This window comes from Grammomys surdaster, unplaced genomic scaffold (assembly GCF_004785775.1).
Source record: "Grammomys surdaster isolate TR1022 unplaced genomic scaffold, NIH_TR_1.0 206, whole genome shotgun sequence".
Taxonomy (NCBI): Eukaryota; Metazoa; Chordata; class Mammalia; order Rodentia; family Muridae; genus Grammomys; species Grammomys surdaster.
Genome location: NW_021604651.1, coordinates 7,378,489 through 7,395,664, shown reverse-complemented (window position 1 = coordinate 7,395,664; position 17,176 = coordinate 7,378,489). Strand labels below are relative to the sequence as shown.

The 17,176-nt window shown below is 45.1% G+C and overlaps 1 protein-coding gene across 2 annotated transcripts in view; it reads left to right on the top strand.

Moving 5' to 3' along the window:
* Positions 1-17,176, top strand: part of Cgnl1 (cingulin like 1) — a 103,675-nt gene that overhangs the window by 10,452 nt on the left and 76,047 nt on the right. Inside the window, exons 4-7 of one of the 2 annotated variants that reach the window (XM_028771379.1) lie at positions 1,022-1,123; positions 1,945-2,093; positions 3,049-3,184; positions 12,375-12,587. In XM_028771379.1, coding sequence (XP_028627212.1) covers positions 1,022-1,123; positions 1,945-2,093; positions 3,049-3,184; positions 12,375-12,587 — 600 coding nt within the window. The remainder of the gene's footprint in view (positions 1-1,021; positions 1,124-1,944; positions 2,094-3,048; positions 3,185-12,374; positions 12,588-17,176) is intronic. The other variant, XM_028771380.1, reaches the window with a different exon arrangement.

Genomic DNA, 17,176 nt, shown 5'->3' with positions numbered 1-17,176 from the left:
TATCTAATTTCCCAAGTGCTTCTTAACTCAATGTGAGTTGCACAATCCTTCTGATTGGACTCTTTTCCTCATGAATTAAAGTAATAAATTATTCTCATTGATGGTTTTATTTTGTGGCAATGGGGATTGAGCACTGGGCTTCACATACACTAGGCAATTATATGTACTACTGGGTTACATCCCCAACCTTGTAAACTTCCTGTATTTAGAGCTATTTTAAGCTCAAAGTGGACTGAGTAGAAAGGACAGAAATTTCACTTGTCCTGTTATGATCCTCTGGTACACTTGTAACCATGGGTAGATATTACCACACATGTTTATAATAGAAATCCCGCAGTTCACTCTGGGATTTGCTCTTGGTAGTGTACATTATATTGGAGTGTATGGGTGTGTGTGTGTATGTGTGTATGTGTGTGTGTATGTGTATGTGCATACTTGTTCACATGTGTGCACATGCATGTGGGGGTCAGAGGTCGACACTAGAAGCTTTCTTCAGTTGCCTTCTACTTTATTGTTTTTCTCAACTTCCATCACTGGGAAGGCAGAGACATGAAAATCCCCAGGTTCACTCTAACCTATTTAGCCAGCCCAAGGCCAGTGAGAGACTGTGTTTGTTTTTGTTTGTTTGTTTGTTTGTTTTCTAAAGGTACCTCAGGAACCATAGGTATGGTTGGACTTTCACATACACACACAAGTAGGAAGACAGGTGTTCTAAATTTAGTATCTTAATAGTTCATAATATGTCAGAAAGATGGCCAATAAATCTATCCCTTCCTCAAATGTTAGTTAGTCATGCTGGAAATCTGTGAAATAGTCCCTCAGACTGTGGTGAAAGATGTAAAATAAACTCTGAGGGCGCATCACAGTCAACTGTGGGGAGGGTTCTGTCGAAGCTGATGGTTGACTGAGTCTTCGGATGGTGCTGTCTCATGGATTCTCTCCCCAGTATTACCGTGGGGGAGGAGAACTAAAGAAAAGCATCTCGTGGTGTAACCAAGGATATCTTGGCAATTAATTGTAGGCTCTGAATTCTCCCTCTGAAAGCAACAATCTATTGGATCAAAAGAACAAATTGATCCTAGAAGTGTCTGAACTACAGCAGCAGCTGCAGCTGGAGATGAAGGTAGCTGGCTCTGATATTTCTTCCCATTTCTGTCTTGGTTGATAAAGGGTATTTTGGGGTTTTTGTTTTGATTTGATTTAAAAAAAAAAAAACACACATTGAGATGTCCAGGTAACGTGAAAGTCATTTTCACTCCCTAAAAGAAACATTCCTCTCATCCTTGAGCACATGCCTTTGAATTTGGTGGCTGCTAGCCAAAGAATTTTTTAAAGCAACAGAGCTTACAGACACTGTTGGTTTTGAGCAAGTGAAACCCTGTTAGAGACAGGCAGTCCAATAGGAAACTACATGTATTGTTCTTACTTAAAACTTAATTAAACTTAAGTAACAGAAACAGCAAAATGAGGTCTAGCTGTGTTTGTGTTTTCGTTTTAAAAGTGTTCAATTCACTAAGTATGAATATTTCATATTCTTTCTAGAACTTCTAGACCTTCATTACATGGTTTGATTAAGTTGTTTAATAATGAACAAGTGAATGGATGTCATTAGTGTTCACGAGTGGGCTTCTGGGCAGGGGAGTCGCTCATTTAGTAAAGTGCTTGCTCAGCACACATAAAACCCTGGTTTCCAGCCCGGCACCTCCTAACCCAGGCATGGTAGTGCACCCCTGTACTCCCAGCACTTCTGAAGTGAAGACAAAAAGACCAGGAATTCAAGATCATCCTTGTCTATACAGCCAGTTTGCTGTTAGCCTGGGCTATGTGAGACCCTGCCACAGAGACAGACAGACAGACAGACAGACAGACACGGAGATGAGGGTGGTGGTGTTTCAGTCTTGATAGACAACAGAGGTATTTTAAAATCATACTGACTCATGTTAGAACCGTCAGAACATCAAGGAGGAGAGAGAAAGAATGAGAGAGGATTTAGAAGATCTGCGAGCCCGGCACCAGAGCCAAGTGGAGGAGACGGCCACCCTGCAGAGACGGCTGGAGGAAAGTGAAGCGGAGCTGCAGAAGAACTTGGAAGAGTGAGTGTCCGGCTGGAGCCCTGCCCCTTCCTGCCTTCTTGAGTCACGTGTTGCTAAAACCTGTTCTTTTCACACCTCCCAGCCTTCTAAGTGTTTGTCAATACGACTCAACTTCTCTTTCCTTTTTTTCCCTCCTACAAAGTTGTGCAGTATACATAAGCAGGAGGTTAATAATTACTAAACCCCACTGCGCCTTGAGTGTGTTGTCTTATAAAGCTTCGGCCCTGGCAGAGGATATTCTGGCAAGTGGCTGAGTAGCAGTGGGCTCTGAGGGGTGTTATGTAGTGACTGAGGTTTCTCCTGGGAACCTTGAATGTGATACCTAAGAACTATGGTTTCCAGAAGCCTAGGCCTAGCCTCCAAACCTTGTTAGGCTATAGGGTTCACAGTCTCTCCCAGCGCGAGCACTTTCTCCAAAATGGGCTGGTCTTTGTGATACATCCTCACACTTAATGCTCAGCCTGTGGAGAGGGAAAGTAGCTCCAAGGCTCTACCAGCCATATTATCCTGGGAAACTTAGTGGCAAGAACTCCAGAATCAAGGTCTGATTTTCTTTCTGGAAACAGCTTTGCAAACACACCCAAGAGACGGGCTTTCTAATCTCCTAGGCAGTTCTTGGTTTAATCAAGCTGACAACATTGACCATTAACTTGATGGGTCTCCTGCTTTCTAGTACTGGATGGTTCTCCATGGTTTTGGCATTTCTTCATTTTCTGTGTCCTAATTCTGGTACTTCATGGTCTCTTTCTGGTAGAAACTGTCCCCACAAGTCTATCCCATTTCATTTGTTTGTTAGAGTTCTTATCTGACATGTTGGCCAAATTACACTGTAGTCCCGAGGAGGCGTCTTGGGGTACAGGTGACCGTGTAACATACTGAAAGCCTGTGGTCAGACTAGGTGAGGACTGCGGATCCCAGGAGCTTCTCTGACAGACCTCCCATTGTCTTCTGCCAGGCTGTTCCAAGTGAAGATGGAGCGGGAACAGCACCAGACTGAGATCAGAGACCTGCAGGACCAGCTGTCGGAAATGCACGATGAACTAGACAGCACCAAGCGATCCGAGGACAGGGAGAAGGGAGCCCTGATCGAGGTAAGGGAGCTGTGGGCCAGCTGCCAGCCCCACCTGCCTCAGAGGGTGGGACTTCATGGGCTGGATGCCGCAAGCCATTTTCTGTTGTGTGCATTTGATCTACTGGTTTCTCCATTTAGATTCTGTGAGGCCATCATTGTCTTAGGGAAACTTTCGACCACTCTGAGAAGAAGAGTAGTATGCTAAAGGCTGGGGAGATGGCTCAGTCGGTAAAGGGTTGGCTGGGCAACCACGAGGACCTGAGATCAACCCCCAGAAACTGTGTAAAGCCATAGCTGGACAATTAATCCTAGTGTGGGGGTAGACGAGAGGGATGGAGCCCTGAGGTGTGCTGGCTGGCCAGACTAGTCTATTCTGTGAGCTCCTAGCCCAGAGACCCTGTGTCAGAGAACAAGGAGACCCTGAGGAATGAGATCAGAGGTGACTTCTGGCCTATACCCCACCCATCCCACACTTGTACACACTCATCTACATGTTTTCTCATACACTCACATATACTCTTATATACTCAACAGATGTTCTCACACACATAAATACACGCTTTTCTACACTCATAGATGTTTTTACACGTATGCTCACACTCATGCACTCACACACATATATACACACTCTTACACACTTGCAGATGCTCTCATCGACACACACTCACATGCTCATACTCATAACATACACTCACACATAGAGAACAGTACATTAGCACTTATCAGTTCTCAGCACAGACCAAGGAGCTGTCAATGTTTCAACATATTCCTGCATTAATTGTTCTGTGCATCTATTCATCTTTGAAGTAAATTATAGGTAAGGTCATATTTTACTCTTTTAGAATTTATGGAACTTGCTGACATAGTTATAATACCACTATGGTAACTAATGTGTATATGTTTTCTATAGTATCAATAAAAAGAGTCTGAGTATTCAACCCTTGTTATCTCTGAGGCTCTTTAACAATTGATGTAGTAACTGTAGGGCCAGCCTGGGGTACATCAGCCCCTCCTTAAAATGAAGTTTTTCCTAAGGATAAATTCCCAGAGATGATGTCAGTAGAGAACATATGCCTTTTGGTGGCACTTCACCTCAAAGCCCAGAGGACAGAGGACATTCCTGTGCCCTGTGCTGACATGGCCTGGCTCCATCCACCCTCCATTCTCTTCCTCCACTCCTTCTTGCTCTTGCAGATTTTCCTTCAGCACAGCCAAGTGCTGCCTGTCATCTTTGCTTCCTCCTCCAGTTCATTTACAGCATTCTGAGTGACAGAGCAAAAGAAGGATTTTCACAATTTAAATTACTTTGAAGTGTTTCCATATTCTTCCAAAATGAAACAATTCTAAGATGAACTGCATGCTACTTTACTTGATTTTTTGAGATAAGAGGTCTCATGTAGCCCAGGGTAGACTTAAACTTACTATGTAGCTGAGGATGACCTTGAGTAGAAGCTCTGATCTTCCTGCCTCCACCTCCCAAGGTGCTGGGATTAAGCACACCCTACTGACTTTTCTGAATGTGATTTAATGATAGCTTTGTAGGCCCGTGTCTGTTGGTAGGGGATGAGGACAGGGACTCTGGCTTTGGTGATGTGTGTTCAGGCCACAGCTGGAGTGGGAACAGAGCACATCTTGTCTTAAACGTTGTCCTGTTCTAGGGTTCTTGCTGTTTGTCACACTCCTGACAAGACCTGAGCTGTCTGCAGAAGGAGGGAGGTGGAGAGTCTGTTAGTGACCACGGCTCACATCTCTGCCTCACTGTTCTCCTCTGACTTCTCCGCAGCTTTATAAATGCGGTCTGCAGTTTCCATAAAGAAGACCCCATCCCCTAGCTGCTTTCCACTTATTCTTTGTATCTTAATAAGAGTAGCCTGGAGAAATTTGATAACAGATTAGACCTGGGGCAAAGTTTTCCATGGCTTTTGGCTGAGAACAGCCTCTTAAAACACGATGAGCATCGAATCCACAATGAGAACTGACTGAAAACTGTTGACCTCCGGATGCTCGGCGAGCCTGTGTGGCAGCCTAGATCTTTTATGAAGACGTTTTTCTTTTCTTGCTATGATCCTGGAGACTGAAGCCAAGCCCCTGTGCATGCCAGGCACATACTATGCCACTGGCTCCGCCTTAGCCCAGGAGTTCATCACTTTTTCTTACATAGAATCTGTAAAATAACATTAGGGCAAAAAATAGCCAGACATAGTGATGTGCGCCTTCAATGCCAACACTTGGGAGATAGAGGCAGGTGGACTTTTATGAGTTAGAGGGTAGCCTGCTCTACAGAGTGAGTTTCCAGAACATCCAGACCTACATAGTGAGAGTCCATCTCCAAAGCAACAATAAACAAAACAAAACAAACAAACAAAAGTAACTCAAAGCAGTTTAAGGAAAGCATAGTAGAAGTGCTGTTTTGTTAGGCTAAGGGCTGACTAGTAGGGCAGACCTACTGTTTGTAGAATTCCTGGGTCTGTAAACATTTTTTTTAAGTCAGGGTCTGTTTCCTGTAGTTCAATCTGGACTCAAATTTACTAACTCACTATGTAGCCAAGGTTGGGCTTGACCTCCTGATCTTCCTGCTCCTACCTTCTACATGCTGGGATTGTAGGTGGGTACCACTATGCCTGTATTTTGTTTTCATTTGTTTGTTTGCTTATTTTTTTTCATTTTTTAAAATGTGGGGCTGAGAATAGAAGCTAGTGTCTCATGCATGAGATGCAAGAGCTCTGCCAAATGAACTACATCCTCAGTGCCCGGGAACTACGTGGGCTTTTTTTTTTTTTAATTAAAAGGACTTTTAAAATTGTGTGTGTGTGTGTGTACGTGTGCATGTGCACAAGTGCTCATGTGTGGGGGTCAAAAGATAACTTTTGAAAGTTGGTTCTCTCCTTCTACCTTGTGAGTCTCAGGAATTGAACTCAAACCACCAGGCTTGGTGGCAAGCCCCTTCACCTGCTGAGCCGGCTCATTGGCCCATGAGACCCAGTCCTCAGCTCTAATACAAAAATAGTCTTAGGACTAGTGTTTGGCTCCTTTTATGTCCATTCAGGTGGCATCAGGTCCAACATGCAACACCTGTCCAGATGCCATCCAGGTGGGTTTTCTGATGTTACTGACGAAGACTGCAGAGCTGAGAGATGGCCCTTTCCCACAGGGCCTTTGGGTCCTTCTGCATCCCTGAAATGCTTGGCTATGAAACCTTGGAGAGAGAAGGGGGCCTGGGCACTTCTAAAATAAACATACACTGTGATCCTTCTATGTTACCTAGATTCTAATAAAAATGGCTGAGCAATGCTGTGGCTCTCTCCAGCCGTCTTACACTGTCTAGGCCATCGGGTAGAGCAGTGGTTCTTCACCGTCCTAATGCTGTGACCTTTAATACAGTTCCTCATGTTGCGGTGACCCCCCCCCCATAAGTTTATTTTCATTGCTACTTCATAACTGTAATTTGCTACTGTTATGAATCATAATGTAAATATCAGCTATACAGGATATTTGATATGTGACCCCTGTGAAAGGGTTGTTCAAAGAGGACACAACTCACAGGTTGAGAACCACCTCGTCAGAACCAGAAAAAAATAGACTGAATTCTGTTGGACTCCTGCAATACAAAACTACCTTCTACCCTGGCAATGGGCATGGGCCAGGTGTAGTTTTCTGCATTTTGGCATGCAGGACTGCAGTGGATGTGAGATGCTGCCCTCTGTGGTCAGGGCTTGCAGCCATGGGGACATCCTAGTGCTCATTTCTCAGCAGCCTACTGTGAGGATCACTGCTACAGGACAGCAGCTCCCTACAGGATGCACTTCCTTTGTCTCCAGCTTTTCTTCCTTCCTGTGGTTGTAGGCTCTGGCTGTGTTTCTTTGCTTTAGTTTAAAGAAATGAATCCTGCCAGAGTCCCTTACCCCTTGTGCACTTTTCTAACCTTTCCTAGTAGACCGCTCTGTTGTTCTGTTTGCATCTAATACTTAGGCCACACACAGTGTCCGTGTTCAGCTTTCTGGGTGGTTTATGGTCTGGTCTGTGGTCACTCTATGGGAAAAAGAAGGTACTAGGTCCTATCCAGGCCAGATCCTCTGCTCTAATGTTTATCAGCTGTATGACCTGGGTGTGTTTGCGACAGATAGATAGGCAGGCATACAGAGAGAGAGAGAGAGAGAGAGAGAGAGAGAGAGAGAGAGAGAGAGAAAGAGAGAGAGAAAGATAAAAGAAAAACAGATTAAATACGTGTGTGTGTGTGTGTTTTCTAGAGGAAAATCTCATTTCTCAAATGTCAGGCCTACCTTGATATCTAAGACAAATCTAGAACTTGCCAAGCAGGCTGGCCAGGGATTCCCCACAAGTACCTATCTCTCTCAAAAGCTGGGATTGAATACACCTGCTACCCAGCCTGACTTTTTCTTCTTCTTCTTCTTCTTTTTTTTTTTTTTAAAGCAAGTACATTCTAGGGGTTGAACTAGGGTCCTGATGGTAGCAAGACAAGTACTTTACTCACTGAGCCAGCTCCCCATCCCCAGATGTATGATGTCGGAGGAGGTGCGGTAGCATCTCAGAGCTCCTGGCTTTCTCATTTATGAATGCTTCTTGATCTTGAGTAGTCACTTTTGGGTTTTTAGAAACAGTATTATTCTCATGCAATTAAGTGCCAAACACAACCAGCTTTTCTAGATCTTCTGTTACCTGCCCTTCATATACACTAGAGGTTTTGCTTGTCTGTTTTGTTTATTTATTTATTTTATGGGTGTGAGTATGGGCATGACCTTGTCATTGCCTGCAGTGTGGCAGTTAGAGGACAGCTTGTGGGAGTCAGTTCTCTGCTTCTAGCACGTGAGTGCTGAGGTTCAGACTCTGCCCAGACTTGGGAGTTAGCACCTTTACCTGCTAAGCCATCTCAGAGGCCACACACTAGTATTAAATGGCAGGTTCCTTGTCACATGGCCCCTCTTGACTTCATGAAGGTTTAGAAATTAGTGATTCGAAGTAGCCAGATTTCCCCTTGTTTTCTTTGACTGTAGTCTCCAGAGAGTTGCATTTCTCTCCACTGGACGTTTGCTTATATTTTGAATTTTTCCTAGTTACCGTTTTCCTCTTGGTTTGATATAATTACAATTTCACGCACTGAAGTGAAGTTTTGGAAATTGTATGTGCCTATTGGTCTCCCTTCTGGAAACTACTGTGTGATATGGTGAGGTGCAATCTGACTGGATCCGTACAGTATGGTTCACTTAAGCAACAGCTCCAGCCACAGATTCCCCTGTCTGTGTAGAATGGACTGCAAGTCCTTGACACGTCTTGGTGACAGCACAAACATAGATACGTCCCCTCCCCCAAAGATAAGGGTGGGAAGAGGAACTGCTCTATCTAAGGACAACTAAAAAATGTGTGAGAGTAAAAGCAGGAAGGGGTGACTCTCAAGTTGTTGGCTAGAGGCGCCATCAAGTCCCAGAGAGATCGCCAGTGGCAACAGTGATAGACGAGTTCCGCTTCAAAGAGAGGTGGGTAGGGATAGCCAGGCGTCCCTCATTCGAAGGTAGAATGAGGAATTCTTGGGTCTTAGAGATGGGCCTCTAGGCTGCATCAAAGCTCATCCTTGCTGGTGTCATGCTGGAGGAGCTAAAGCTTGCTCTGTGCTGTGCTCTCCCACCTGTTTGCCTGCTCCGGTTGACCTGTTCACCCAAGAGCAGCAGGTCTCAACCCTTTCACAGGGGTTGCTTATCAGATATCCTGTATATCAGATAATTACATTGCAATTGACAACAGTAAGCTTACAAGGAGCAACAAAATAATTTTATTTCATCATATCATGAGGAACTGTATTAAAGGGACACAGCATTAGGAAGGTTGAGAACCACTGTTCCAAAGTAAAGGAAAGACTTTCCCTGACAGTTGTTTTTAAATGGAACTCGTTACTTTGTTTGCTAACCTGAAACAGTAACTTAGAGTCAAAGATCAGGATCAGTGGGTGAGGTGGTTGCCTGTTAAGCCTGGTGTCCTGAGTTTATGGAATGAATGTAAAGATGGAAGAACAGAAGGACTCTACAAGGTGGGTGGTGGTGGCGCACGCCTTTAATCCCAGCACTCAGGAGGCAGAGACAGGCGGATTTCTGAGTTCGAGGCCAGCCTGGTCTACAAAGTGAGTTCCACGACAGCCAGGGCTACCACAAAAAAAAAAAAGGACTCTACTAATTGCCCTCTGATTTCCATATATAAGCTGTAGTGTGGCCACAGTACCCCCTGACACATCACACCCCCACATGTATATCACACACATATACACATATATATCATACATACATTACACATACACTGATACACATCTCATACATCTACTGATACGATTAATTTTAAAAAATTTGATCCAAAGGTTTCTCCTCCCTCCACAATGCCACACCTCTTGAGTGGCAAGTAGCCTGTCCTCTAAAAGATCTTGGGGACCCAGTAGCAGCTACTGCTCTGAGTCCCCAGGAGGTCAGGAGAAGAAACAACAGGGTGTGTTCTTAGAAGGTGGGGAAAGGGAGAACTAAGAGAATCCTGGCCTCTTGAGACTCCAGCTGTTTGGAACAGGGTGACTCATTCACACCCAGAACAGACAGTGCTGCTTGCTCTTGATCCAGTCAAAACTGTCAAAAAGCAGATCTATATCTTTCCCAGAAGCTTATCTCTCTCACTAGGGATTTAAGAGAGATGAACACAGGCTGAGGATGTAGCTCAGTTGGTAGAGTGCTTGCTTAACAGGCATGAAGCCCAGGCTTCTATCCCTACCACTGTATAAAACGGGAGTGCTGACACATGCCTTTAATCCCAGCACCCAGGAGGCTGAGTCAGGAGGATCAGACATTGAAGGTCACACTGTGTTGAGAGTTTGAGGCTAGTCTGGGATACATGAAACTTTGTCTGAGACAAGCAAAACAACCACAAAAGAAAATGCACAATACATAGATCGTGGGGTTAAGAGTCCAAACTGTGTCAGAGGAAGGGTGGAAGACGGTTCTAGAAGGATATTGTGAGAATTCTTCTCAGAGGAGCCACATTGTGTCTTCAAAGAGTTTCCAAAAGGCAGAGGGACTGGGACTGGGAAGGGGAGGAGGTGGCAGCTCAGAGCTTGCCTTTGTGAGCCTGGCTGTGCCAACAGGTGAGTGCTCCAGCGAAGGGGATGAGAACCTAACCTGGACAGAGGAGAAGTAGGGTCTAGGTGTTGCAGAACTGACTTGATGCTTGTGAAGGACAGGGTAAAAGAACTCAGTCTCTGCCCTGCTCCTGTACTCAGATGCTTTGCAAACTGGTGGTCCAGAGTCAAGAGATGGAAGCAGAGAGGGAGGCCCCTGCTAGATTCTCCTAAAACTGTAATCACACTAAATCTGAGGCTTGTGTGGACCACGTGAAGCTTGTGGTTGGTAAATCACCAGAGTGGTGGTGCAGGGAAAAAATGAGAGGCGATTTAAAACCACCACCACCACCACCACCACTACCACCACCACCACCACAACAACAACAGCAAATATTAGGGAAAAAGTCAAGGAGCTTGCTCAAGGAAAGTAAAGAGTGCAAAATTGTGTTTTTAGGGCTATCTTGGAGAGGGAAGCCAGACATGATCCTTGTAGAGAAAGTGGCTGCTAGGAAGGAGTGTGCTGTCCTATGATTTCCAGGGAAAGGAGACTTTTAAGGAGACAGGGGACAGGCTCCAGAAGTCCAGAGTATGGTACCCAGGAAGGACCAGGAAGATGAGGAGGTGTGATGGTTAATTTTGTCAATTTGACAAACTTGGAATGACCTGGGAAAAGTCTCAGTTGAGGAACTGTCTATTTCAGGTTGTCCTGTGGGCGTGTTTGTGGGGGATTAAGCTTTGTTTGTTTTTAATTAAGGTGAGGAGATCCACCGTGGATGGGTACAACACTGTTTCATGTCCGGGGGCTCTGAACTGTATGACAAAGGAAGTTAACAGAGAAAGCAGGCAAGCTGGCAGTGGACTGGGAGGCACTCTGTGATCCTGTCTTGGTAGGGGAGCCATACAAGATTCAGGGCAGGTGATTAAGGAGCACTGTGAAACTGTAAACAATCACCCTTTGAAGAAGTTTGGTGGTAAAGGTGGTAGGTAGCCAAGAGTCCAGGAAATGGAAAGGAACCAGGGCTGAAAATGTGGGGTAGCTGACAGCACCTCAGTGGGGTGCTGAGGTGCTAGAGTCTGGGGTATCCAGGACAAAGGAAGGCTGAGTCTCTGGTGGGACATCACTGGGCTTCAGGAATGTGATTTGAAGCTGAACTATTGGGTTCAGCTTTGTGTGTCGTTGTGAGCTCTTGACAATGAGAGAGGGGAACATGTGAATGTCGTGCTCTCCTCAGGCAAGGAAGATAGGAACCATTGTCCTGACTGAGCACTGGGAGCAGGAATAGATGGGAGAGTGGAGAGCTGCTGAGGCAGTGAGTAAGCTCAACTCGAGGGCAACAGGACCACACAAGGGCTGTAGCAGGGAGACTGAGCCGTGGGACAGACGCGAAATGAGTTGCAAAAGCACATACATCAGTCTGGGGGTGCTCATTGGGTAGACTCCTTGTTTAGCATGCATGAGGCCTTGGGCTTAACTCCCAGCACCACATCAACCAGTTGTGGTGCATGACTGTAATCCAGCACTTGGAAGGTGGAGGCAGGAGGAGCCCAAGGTCAGGGGTCATCCTTACTTAGCTTTAGAGCAAGTTTGAGGCCAGCCTGAGCTACATGAGAACCTATCAAACAAAAGAAAAACAAAACAAGAAATGAAACTCTTCCAAGGAAATGACAGTGAACTCAGACATGTTAAATCTCAAAGAAATTAAGACATGGGCTGGAGAGATGGCTCAGCAGTTAAGAGCACTGGCTGCTCTTCTAGAGGACCTGGGTTCAATTCCCAGCACCCACATGGCAGCTCAAAACTGTCTGTAACTCCAGTTCCAAGAAATCTGACACCATCACACAAACATGGAGGTAAAACACGAATGCACATAAAGTAAAAGGCAATCATTAAGAAAAAGGAAAGAAACTGAGACTTAAGCCCCAAAGCAATTATTATGAGACGTGCAAATTGTCCCCAAATCTGTGTGGTCTGGGAAGGAGAATGCGAATGGGACAGAGTAGGTGGCCACACACCTGGTAGTCAGCCTGGAGCAGCAGTGCTGGCTACTGGCTTGTACTGCTGGCTACACTTGTTCTTCAGCTCTGCAATTGTGTTCCCCTCTAGGAGCTCCTGCAGGCCAAGCAGGACCTTCAAGATCTGCTCATTGCCAAAGAGGAACAGGACGACCTCTTGAGGAAGCGGGAGCGGGAGCTGACTGCCTTGAAGGGTGCCTTGAAGGAGGAGGTTTCCAGCCATGACCAGGAGATGGACAAGCTGAAGGAACAGTACGATGCTGAGCTGCAGGCCCTGAGGGAGAGTGTGGAGGAGGCAACCAAGGTGAGCCTGCTACTCACAGAGTGTGAAGATGAAGCCAGACGAGAGGTTATACCCACTCTCCCATGCCAGCTCCCTTTGGCTTCGTCATACTGTGGTGGTAAGGTTGCTGACAAGGGACAAGTTGATGGCTGAGCTCCTGTAGTTTTGAGTCTATCAGCTCACGCATCAATGAAGACTAAATGCTTTTTAAGATGAGATCTTAAGGCTCAGTGGACTCAGCTTCTGCAGGTTTTGTGGAGTAGAAAGCTGTACTGGGGATATTCTCAAGGCTCCACTTTTAAGGTGCTGTGTGACTGTGCTCTTGCACAGAATTGCAGATAGGACCTGGATTTCTCGAGCTCTTTGTCCTGTCCTTGCTTCCTTTGGGCTTTGCTCAGTGTTCCATTAGATAATTCATGTTCTTTTCTCAGCGGAGTTGAAAAAGGGCTAATTGGCCAAATTGCCCCAACTCTTCCAAGATAAGTTTTCCCCTTAATTGAATTCTTGGCTCTTACGAGTGTGTTGTAAATTGTGTGGAAGTCTTTTGGTGCAGGGTGCACATTGGCTGTTAAAGGGGAAATGCTTTGAAAACACCATGCCATCTTTAAGGACTGAGAACTACAGAGTGTACATTTTTTACTGCCTGAAACAAAGGGTCCTGGGGAGAGGACTCTAAATACCGTTCAGTCTGCAGTGATGACAGTGGCAGCTCCTCCCCATGACCATGACCCTGCTAAGCCCTATGGTGGTTCACTGATTCTCAATGATGTCATGATAATTACTAATGACAAGAAGTGAAAGATAAGTTCGTTTGTTATTACAACAGGGAAGTCTGGGAAACTGCCTACTCAGGGTTATTATAACTCTGAGACACTTAAAGGGCCTCTTGTTGGTTTGCCCTCCTGCCCTTTAGATTTGATTTTAATTTGAGGGGGACAGGTAGAACTGACTTAGTTGTCCCTTGAGGGGAATGTCTGTTTTTTGTATCTTTGTATCTGGGCAACAGCCCAGTATCATTGTTGTTGATCTTCACATTCTGTTTCCTCAACAGCTCTAGGCTCAAGTGGTTTGCCTTTGGAGCTCACCATTGTTTTCTCACCCTTAGTGCCTGCATCAACACACACATCTAATGTGGGATATGCTGGGAGGCCCATTTGAGGTACTAGCGAGTGGTATTTGTAGTTGTTGGACCAGAAGATGAATCAATCTTTTATCACACGTAGAATGGGAACTATTTAGTTGGAAGCTTCTAGATCTGCTGGCATAGATGTTTAAGTGGGGAAGGGAAAAGTGACAGGTGAAAGAACATATCTTTGTTGTAAGAGTTGAGGATCATTAACAGAGACCCAGGATATTGAATTTTGACTTTTCTGTTCAGAGAGTATTTTTTTTTAACACTAATTCAGGAATAACTAAGAGATGGAAAGATGGGTCTGTGGTTTAGGGCACTTTCTCTTTTAGAGGATCTGAGTTTAATTTCCCACACACACATGGTGGGCCACAATCATCTGTAACTTCATTTCCAGGAAATCCAGTGCCCCCTTTTGATCTCCACAGGTGTCTAGTGTGTACTTGGTGCACATGTATGCGTGAAGACGAAACATTTATATACATAAAATAAAATGCACATACATCCTCACCAGTATCTTTCCCTGGGAAACAATAATTTCCAACTGGTCTTTGCTTAAATATTTGCCTGGCACTCCACTGTCGCAGACTGAAATTCAGAATTATTTCCGTGGGAGGTAACAGAAGTCCCCTGGGGAAGCTATTGTTAACCTTCTCACTTCTTATCCCATGGGGAATGACTGCCTGCCACTTCCTCCTCTGTGTCCCTGTCCCCATCCCGTTCCCCTACCCACAAATACACACCTAAGAGTTACACCTTTGGGTTTCCACTGAACCCAGGTTCCCATCATGCCCTGCTGTAATGGACACTCCTTCCTTAAGCACAAAGGGTGTTTTTATCTAGACCTTTTCTTTTTGGCGTGGTGAGAAGCAGCAAACTCAAGCGCTTCTGAGGCCAAACAGGAAGCACTGATGAGTGGGGCCCTAAATACACCGAGAGTTGGGACTGGTGTGGAGTGTGACAGACAGGTTTCAAACAGGTGTGCCATCTGCTCTAGCTGCCAGCTGCTTCTCTCAGTGTGTGCTTTGGACATAATTTCCACTCCTCTCTCCCCTCTTCGGCTTATCCTGCCTTTCCCTGACCATCCCCTCTTGAATTCATGACATATCATTCTAAAATTATTATCATTATATAATATTATTATAGTTATATATTATCTATAGCATATATAATTATATATATTATATGTTACATATATGTATATTGTTACATATACATACTACATACTGAGTCCAATCAGTGTTCCCTATGTACAGTTGTTTAGGGCTGAGCACTTAGACCTGGAAAATCTATTTGGAGGCTGTCTCTAGAGAAAAGGGGTTCTCCCTGCTCAGGAGCTATAACTGTCTGTAGCTTTTTATCCAGGAATGGGACCTTGTTAGGCTTTCCACTTCCACATTGGAGTATCGACCGGTGTGATCTTGTGCAGGTGACCTCACTGCTGACGGCTCGTGGGCTCAACACCCCTGTCATGTCTAGAAGGCGTCATCTCACAGCAGTCGTCCTTCACAAACTTTGACCCTCTCACACCCTCAAATGTCCCCTGAGCCTTAGGAGTCAAGATGTTGTTACAGATGTCCCAAATGGCGCTGGGACGGCCACTTACACTCTGCCTTTTGACCAGCTATGGATCCTGGTTATAGCCTCCATTGCTGCAAAGACACCTGTTTGATAAGCGGTGAGAGCCGCGCTCACCCACAGGTAGAAAGATATGTATTTATAGTACAGCTGGAGGCTGGATTGATTTAGGAAGTGGCAGTAATAGATTCTCCTATTTCAACTTCCAAGGATGAGTTGGCTCTGCATCTTGATGTGAAACCTCCAGACTTTTAAGTGTGGCTAAAATAACAGACAAACAAACTCCTCAAATAACAAAAGGCATATACTGCAAACATAGCCCACCTACAGGCCCTGTGGTTTGCGGTTCTAGTTCTTGAACTCAGCACAATTCCTGGAAGTCATATCTATAGTGTCTTCAGAGTCAGAGATGGCAGAAGACAAAGCCTCTCCCAGCTTGGGTCACGTTCTTACTGCTGGGCTCCCTAGGGTGGCCAGTGAAGGAGATCTGGTAGAGGACTCCCCAGCTCTGTAAATTCCTGTGCAGTTTCTGAAAAATGAGTCTGAGTATGATTGAGTTTCTTGGTAATTTTGCTTCTAAAATGTCTGCTGAACAAATATGACACAATCTTCTTTTTTTTTTATTCAGAATGTATTACATCTGTTTGTGTGTGAGGAATGGGCTATGGTCGGGGTTGGGATGGTACCTGCCATGGCAAGACTGTGCAGGCCAGAGAACAACTTCTGGGAGATAGTTCTCTTCCTTCCATATCTAGGGATGGAACTTAGATCCTAAGACTTGGCAGCAAGTGGCTTTACTCACTGAGCCATCTTGCCTGCTCCTCCCCCAGTTTATTAAATGTAAACTTAGTAATAGGCGACGTCTTTCTGTTACAGTAACAGACTGCTATAGATTTGTAAGGATATGCTATTAAGTATTTGGATATGAGGGGATTAAATATAATCTTTTAATTTGTTAAAGACTTATCTCTCAAATTTGTTCACTTGTATTTAGCCTGGGGAAGGCCACATCCTAGATGATGTCTAAAAGCTGACATTTCTATAAGGAAGTGAATTGCATGACAACGTTCATTTCCTTGGAAAATCTCAGGAGCCCAGTCTCCTCTTGTCAGTTTTTCTAACTTTTGCTACTGCCTCAAGCCAAAAACCACTAAAAGGCTGTTTTATTACTGCCAAGTCCAAGGCACCTTATCTGGCCTGAGCCCAAGCACTGAGTGTCTTAAATTAGTGCAACTCTTGGTGAAAACTGGCAAATTACATCAAGGACCTTTTACTGATATTCCAGACAGATCCTGTGTAATCTTTCCTTTATCATAGACACAAACAGCCATCTGGCTCAGCAGACAGGAATTCACCAGTGCCTTGGTTTTGTGTGGCTTCCTGGCTCAGCAGAGTGAGCCAGACCTCTGCAGAGCTATGGTGGGCCCAGCTGTTATGTGGCCTGGTCCCTGTCCCTTCTGATGGAGAGGGGTCTGCATAGGTGGTTAGCAAGGGTCTCTATGAGTCTTCTAAAAAACTACCCAGAGCTTTGCTCCTTGTTTTCCTGCAGTGATCTCTGACAGTTCCTTTAAAGGTTTTCCATTTTTAAAATGGAAATGCCCTCTTTCTACTTAGATTTGATGTGATGGTTGGATCCAGGGTTTAGGTGGGGGATATGAATCACTGCTGGCATGGGATTACAGTGAACATTGTCCCACACCACAATGGTGATGGAATTGGCTTCTCTTTCTCATCTCTATCCTTCCTTTCTCTATTAAGGGTGCAGAAGAGAACTAGTTTCGTAAGCTTTCTTGGAGCAGAGGGTCAGCTCAAATCCAGATCCTCAAGAGAGACTCTGGGGCTGGAGAGAGAACTCAGTTAGTGAAACGCTTGTCGTGTAAGAGTAAAGACCTGTTTGCTCTCC